This window comes from Rhinopithecus bieti, unplaced genomic scaffold (genome assembly GCF_001698545.2).
Source record: "Rhinopithecus bieti isolate Rb0 unplaced genomic scaffold, ASM169854v2 scaffold_14821, whole genome shotgun sequence".
Classification (NCBI taxonomy): Eukaryota; Metazoa; Chordata; class Mammalia; order Primates; family Cercopithecidae; genus Rhinopithecus; species Rhinopithecus bieti.
The window spans coordinates 5,928-12,708 of NW_016807892.1; the positions used below are offsets into that span (position 1 = coordinate 5,928).

Here is a 6,781-nt window from a genome sequence, read left to right on the forward strand (position 1 = left end):
TCTGCATCTATTGAGATAATCATGTGGTTTTTCTCATTGGTTCTGTTTATGTGATGGATTACATATATTGGTTTGCATATGTTGAACCAGCCTTGCATCCCAAGGATGAAGCCGTCTTGATCATGGTGGGTAAACTTTGTGATGTGCTGCTGGATTCAGTTTGCCAGTATTTTAATGAGAATTTTCATGTCGATGTTCATCAGGGATATTGGTCTGAGATTTTCTTTTCCTATTGTGTCTCTGCCAGGTTTGGTATCAGGATGATGCTGGCCTCATAAAATGAGTTAGGGAGGAGTCCCTCTTTTACTATTGTTTGGAATAGTTTCAGAATGGTACTAGCTCCTCTTTGTATCTCTGGTAGAAATCAACTGAGAATCTGTCTGGGCCTGGACTTTTTTTAGTTTTTAGGATATTAATTATTGCTTCAATTTCAGAACTTGTTACTGGTCTATTCACGGATTCGACTTCTTCCTGGTTTAGTCTTGGGAGGGTGTATGTGTCCAGGAATCTATCCATTTCTTCTAGATTTTCCAGTTTATTTGCATAGAGGTATTTATAGTATTATCTGATGGTAGTCTGTATTTCTGTGGAATTGGTGGTCATATCCCCTTTATCATTTTTTATTGCATCTATTTGATTCTTCTCTCTTTTCTTCTTTATTCATCTGGTTAGCAGTCTATCTATTTTGTTAATCCTTTTGGAAAACCAGCTCCTGGATTCATTGATTTTTTTGAGGGGATTTTTGGGTCTTTATGTCCTTCCATTCTGCTCTGATCTTAGTTATTTCTTTTCTTCTGCTAGCTTTTGAATTTGTTTGTTCTTGCTTCTCTAGTTCTTTTAATGGTGATGTTAGGGTGTCAATTTTAGATCTTTCCCACTTTCTGATCTGGATATTTAGTGCTACAAATTTCCCTCTAAACACTGCTTTAGCTGTGTCCCAGAGATTCTGGTAAGTTGTGCCTTTGTTCTCATTGGTTTCAAAAAACTTCTTTATTTCTACCTTAATTTCATTATTTACTCAGTAGTCATTTAGGAGCAGGTTGTTGTTAATAGTCATTCAGGAGCAGGTTGTTCAGATTCCATGTAGTTGTGTGGTTTTGAGTGAGTTTCTAAATCTTGAGTTCTAATTTGATTGCACTGTAGTCTGAGAAACTGTTATGATTTCCATTCTTTTGCATTTGTTGAGAAGTGTTTTACTTCTATTTAAGTGGCCCATTTTCAAATAAGTGCTGAGAAGAATGTATATTCTGTTGATTTCAGGTGGAGAGTTCTGTAGATATCTATTAGATCTGCTTGGTCCAGAGTTGAGTTCAAGTCCTGAATATCCTTGTTAATTTTCTGTCTCACTGATCTGTCTGATATTGACAGTGGGGTGTTAAAGTCTTCAACTAGTATTGTGTGGAAGTCTAAGTCTCTTTGTAGGTCTGTAAGAACTTGTTTTATGAATCTGGGTGCTCCTGTATTGGGTGCATATATATTTAGGGTAGTTAGCTCTTCTTATTGCATTGATCCCTTTGCCATATGTAATACCCTTCTTTGTCTTTTTTGATCTTTGTTGGTTTACAGTCTGTTTTATCAGAGAGTAGAATTGCAACCCCTCTTTTTGATTTCCATTTGTTTGGTAAATATTCCTCTATCCCTTTATTTTGATCCCATGTGTGTCACTGCACATGAGATGGGTCTCTTGAATATAGCACACCGATGGTTCTTGACTCTTTATCCAATTTGTCAGTCTGTGTCTTTTAATTGGGGCACTTAGCCTGTTTACATTTAAGGTTAATATTATTATGTGTGGATCTGATCCTGTCATCATGATGCTACCTGGTTATTTAGCACATTAGTTGATGCAGTTTCTTCATAGTGTGGTTGATCTTTATATTTTGCTGTTTTTGCAGTGGCTGGTACAAGTTTCTCCTTTCAATATTTAGTGCTTCCTTCAAGAACTCTTGTAAGGCAGGCCTGGTGGTGATAAAATCCCTTAGCATTTGCTTGTCTGTAAAATATTTTATTTCTCCTTCACTTATGATAATAAGTTTGGCTGGATATGAAATTCTGGGTTGAAAATTCTTTAAGAATGTTGAATACTGGCCCCCACTCTCTTCTGGCTTGTAGGGTTGCTGCAGAGAGATCTGCTGTTGGTCTGATGTGCTTCCCTTTGTAGGTAACCTGACCTGTCTCTCTGGCTGCCCTTAACATTTTTTCCTTGATTTCAACCTTGCTGAATCTGACAATTATGTGTCTTGGGATTCCTCTTCTCAAGGAGTATCTTAGTGGTGTTCTCTGTATTTCTTGAATTTAAATGTTGGCATGTCTTGCTAGGTTGGGGACCTTCTCCTGGATAATATCCTGAAGAGTGGTTTCTAACTTGGTTCCATTCTTCCCATCACTTTCAGGTACACCAATGAATCATAGGTCTGATCTTTTCACATAGTCCCATATTTCTTGGAGGCTTTGTTCCTTTTCATTCTTTTCTTCTCTAATCTTTTCTTCATACTTTATTCCATTAAGGTGATTTTCAATCTCTGATATCCTTTCTTCTGCTTCATCAATTCAGCTATTGATACTTGTGTATGCTTCATGAAGTTCTCATGCTGTGTTTTTCAACTCCATCAAGTCGTTTATGTTCTTCTCTAAACTCTTTATTCTAGTTAGCAGTTCCTGTAACCTTTTATCAAGATTCTTAGCATCCTTGCATTGGGTAGGAACATGCTCCTTTAGCTTGGAGGAGCTAGTTATTACCCACCTTCTGAAGCCTACTTCTGTCAATTTGACACACTCATTCTCCATCTAGTTTTGTTCCCTTGCTAGTGAGGAGTTGTGACCCTTTGGAGGAGAAGAGGCATTCTGGTTTTGGGCATTTTCAGCATTCTTAGGCTGTTTTTTTTTCCCTCATCTTCATGGATTTATCTACCTTTGATCTTTGTTGTTGATGACCTTTTGATGTTGATGGGGTTTTTGGATTGTTGTCCTTTTTGTTGGTGTTGATGTTACCGCTTTCTGTTTGCTAGTTTTCCTTCTAACACTCAGAGGCCTCTTCTGTAGGTCTGCTGGAGTTTGCTGCAGGTCCACTCCAGACCATCTGACTGGGTATCACCAGCGGAGGCTGCAGAATAGCAAAGATTGCTGCCTGCTCTTTCCTCTGGAAGCTTCATTCCAGAGAGGCACCCACCAAATGCCAGCTCTCCTGTATGAGGTGTCTATCAAACCCTGCTGGGAGGTGTCTCCAAGTCAGGAACCAGCTGCCATTTTTAATTAAAGTAAAAGTTACTGAAAATTGAATTAGCTAAAAATGCTAGAACATTTGAAATAAAATTGTTTATAAGCTAGTTATGTTTATAGAATGAAAAGTAAAGTTAATATTCTTTATTATTCTAAATTATTCTAAATTAGCACTTTCCAAATTGTGTCCTAAAAATCAACACTCATAACCCAAGGAGGTGATAATGATGTACACTAGACAAACCCAATGGAGCTGGTGCTGGTGTTGGTTGTAGTTCCTTTTAAAATAAACTTCATCTCAGGATACTCTCAAAATGCATCTTTGTGGCCCATGAGGTGCTCATGCACAATGGGAGAAAATCAAATGTAGATACACTGTGGTGCCAGAAGAGAAAAAGCTGTGCCTTCTTCCAAGACTAATGTCCAAAGTAGTACACATTGATTTAAGCCTACAATGCACTGAAAAACTAATATTTTGCAAAAATCATTCAATAAAAGGAACCTATCCTTCTCATTGCATTCAATATTGTATTAAGGCATGAAGACATCAAATAAATAGCTATGTTTTTTCTGGGATTGCTTATTTGCTGATTTTTCCTTCCACCATGACATCTAAGATTAAAAGAGAAATTGATACTTAATATTTAGAATCTGGATATCAATATATAGTTGACTTCAATTTCTTAAGCTGATTGCTGAAGAGTACAACCAAATGGCTGAAATAATTTTTGAAAAAAGGAGTCTGTCCCTTGGCAATATAGTTGTACTCATGATTTTAGTGTCATTGTAAGATGAGGTTGACTGGCTGTGCTGTCATCAAGGAATATTGTCAAATATGAACTGTATTGTTGAGTAAAATGCTCAGTAGATACCTGACAGGGAAGGGAAGTATAAGTTAAACTTATCAAAGTGTACTTTTTCATTGGTTAAAATGTCAAATTTTTCAAAGCACTATGATATTTCTTACACTCCATGAACTGCCTGAGTGTGGTATCATATGCACTCTATAAAAAACTCATCAGAGGCTCTTAACTTCCACAGATGATATTTGAGATACGGGTTATAAAATGCTGCCTTTAACATGGTACCTATCATCAAATCTCACAAGAATTTTATGAATTCCCTTTATAAATAATGAGAAAAGTTTAAAATAAGATTTCATTGTTTTTTTCTATAGTGACATAAAACAGCTGAGAATTTCTATTTCTGTTATTTATTTACTACAGTAAAATGTAATGTATTAAATAATATTGGTACAAGACCATTTACTGCAATGAATACAAGACTAATGCATTTACTAAGTTACTAATCCTAAATGTATCATTTCAGGCAATATTGTGACAAAACAAGTGTTTCAGATTCAGAGGCTCTGTGTACCAGGGCTGCTAGGTGACCAACAAGTGAGGAAAACACAGGTTTCCCTAGTCCTGTTTTCTTATGTGGAGGATAAAACGAGTAACACTTAAATATTCTCTCACACCCTGAAAACAGATGACAACTTAAAAAAATTTAACTTTCACTTCATGTTTAAATAAGACTGCCATGACACGACTCAAATGAGACTCTCAGAGAATACTTTTCATTCATTTCAAAACTTGATTAATTTTATTCTATAAATCATTTGACCTGCACCTAGGCATTTTCCTGCTCTACCCCTGTTCTCTAACTGGAATAATGCTTTTCTCTTTCCTTGTTTCAGCAAGCTTGACTGTGTCTACCTTGTTGGATCTCTTTGCCAGTAGCCTCACCAAAACACATTTTTTTTACACTAACTGGTTACAAGATACTAATTCTAGCAGAGTATTCCCCTCATGAGAAAGTATGCCTCTCCATAAGAGTAAGGGAGAGCCCTAACTGTTCCTACCTCCAGCTGCTCAGCATAAAATTTTTAATAAATCAAAAAGTTCAACAAGTATTTGACAAATTAATTCAGTTATAATTTGGAAGGTAAGTAAGTCTTATTTTGCATTTAATCACAGCAAAAACACTACTAACAGATTACTGTTTACAGGTATTATTTAAGGTAGCCACAAAATAGAAACAAATCTAACTTCAGTCAGCATAAATCACAGAGTATGAAATTTTATAGTCTTTAATGAGAAACGGAAGGGATGACTTAGTTCTTTTAAGGTTTAATGACAAAAACTAGAAAATAATCATACCTCTTATTTTAGTAAGTCAAAACCAAAGCCTTACTATCAAAGGTCCAGTACTCATTGGACACCAATGCCCAACCACTGACTTATTCCACTGTACCTGCTGCCTCTCATTTTAACACATTAAAAACACTAAAGCTGTTTTCCTTGTAGAGGTCTTTCACCTCTTTGCTTATGTATATTTCTAAGGGTTTTGCTGTTGTTGTTGTTGTTTTGCAGCTATTGTAAAGGGGTTGAGTTATTGGTTTGATTCTCAGCTTGGTCGCTGTTGGGGTATAACAGAACTACTGATTTGTGTACATTAATTTTGTATCCTGAAACTTTTCTGAATTCATTTTGTGAGTTCTAGGAGTTTTTTTTGGAAGAGTCATTAGGGTTTTCTAGGTATATGATCATAACATCAGCAAACAGTGACAGTTTGACTTTACTGATCTGCATGCCTTTATTTCTTTCTCTTGTGTGATTGCTCTGGCTAGGTCTTCCAGTACTATAGTGAATAGGAGTGGGGAGAGTGGGTATCCTTGTCTTGTTCCAGTTCTCAGGGGGAATGCTTTCAACTTTTTGTCACTCAACATTATGTTGGCTGTGGGTTTGTAATGAATGGCTTTTATTACATTGAAGTATGTCCCTTGTATAACAATTTTGCTGAGGGTTTTAATCATAAAAGGATGCTGGATTTTGTCAAATGCTTTTCTGCCTAATGCTTTTTCTGCCTATTGAGATGATCGTGTGATTTTTGTTTTGAATTCTGTTTCTGTGGTGTATCACATTTATTGACTTGCATATGTTAAAACATCCCTGCATTCGTGGTATGAAACCCACTTGGTCATGGTGCATTATCTTTTTGATATGCCATTGGGAACTACAAAACATTGCTGAATGAAATCATGGATGACAAACAAATGGAAAGACATCCCATGCTCATGAATGGGTAGAATCACTATTGTGAAAATGACCATACTGCCAAAAGCAATCTACAAATTCAATGCAATTCCTATCAAAATGCCATCATCATTTTTCACAGAAATAGAAAAAGCAATCCTAAAATACGGTACCAAACAAGATGACACACAGCCGAAACAAAACTAAACAAAAACAACAAATATGGAGCCATCACATTATCTGACCTCACACTATAAAATAAGACCATTGTCACGAAAACAGCATGGTACTGGTATAAAAATAGTAAGAATAGGCCAGGCGCGGTGGCTCATCCAGCACTTTGGGAGGCCAGGCGCGGTGACATCCCAGCACTTTGGGAGGCCGAGGAGGGGGGATCACAAGGTCAGGAGATCGAGACCACGGTGAAACCCCGTCTCTACCAAAAATACAAAAAATTAGCCGGGCGCTGTGGCGGGCACCTGTAGTCCCAGCTACTCGGGAGGCTGAGGCAGGAGAATGGCGTG

At 37.0% G+C, this 6,781-nt stretch overlaps 1 protein-coding gene across 1 annotated transcript in view; it reads right to left on the reverse strand.

Moving 5' to 3' along the window:
• Positions 1-6,781, reverse strand: part of LOC108536964 (cyclin-Y-like protein 2) — a 29,316-nt gene that overhangs the window by 5,030 nt on the left and 17,505 nt on the right. The window contains exon 5 of the mRNA XM_017884067.1: positions 3,993-4,091. Within this exon, the coding sequence (XP_017739556.1) occupies positions 3,993-4,091 (99 nt within the window). The remainder of the gene's footprint in view (positions 1-3,992; positions 4,092-6,781) is intronic.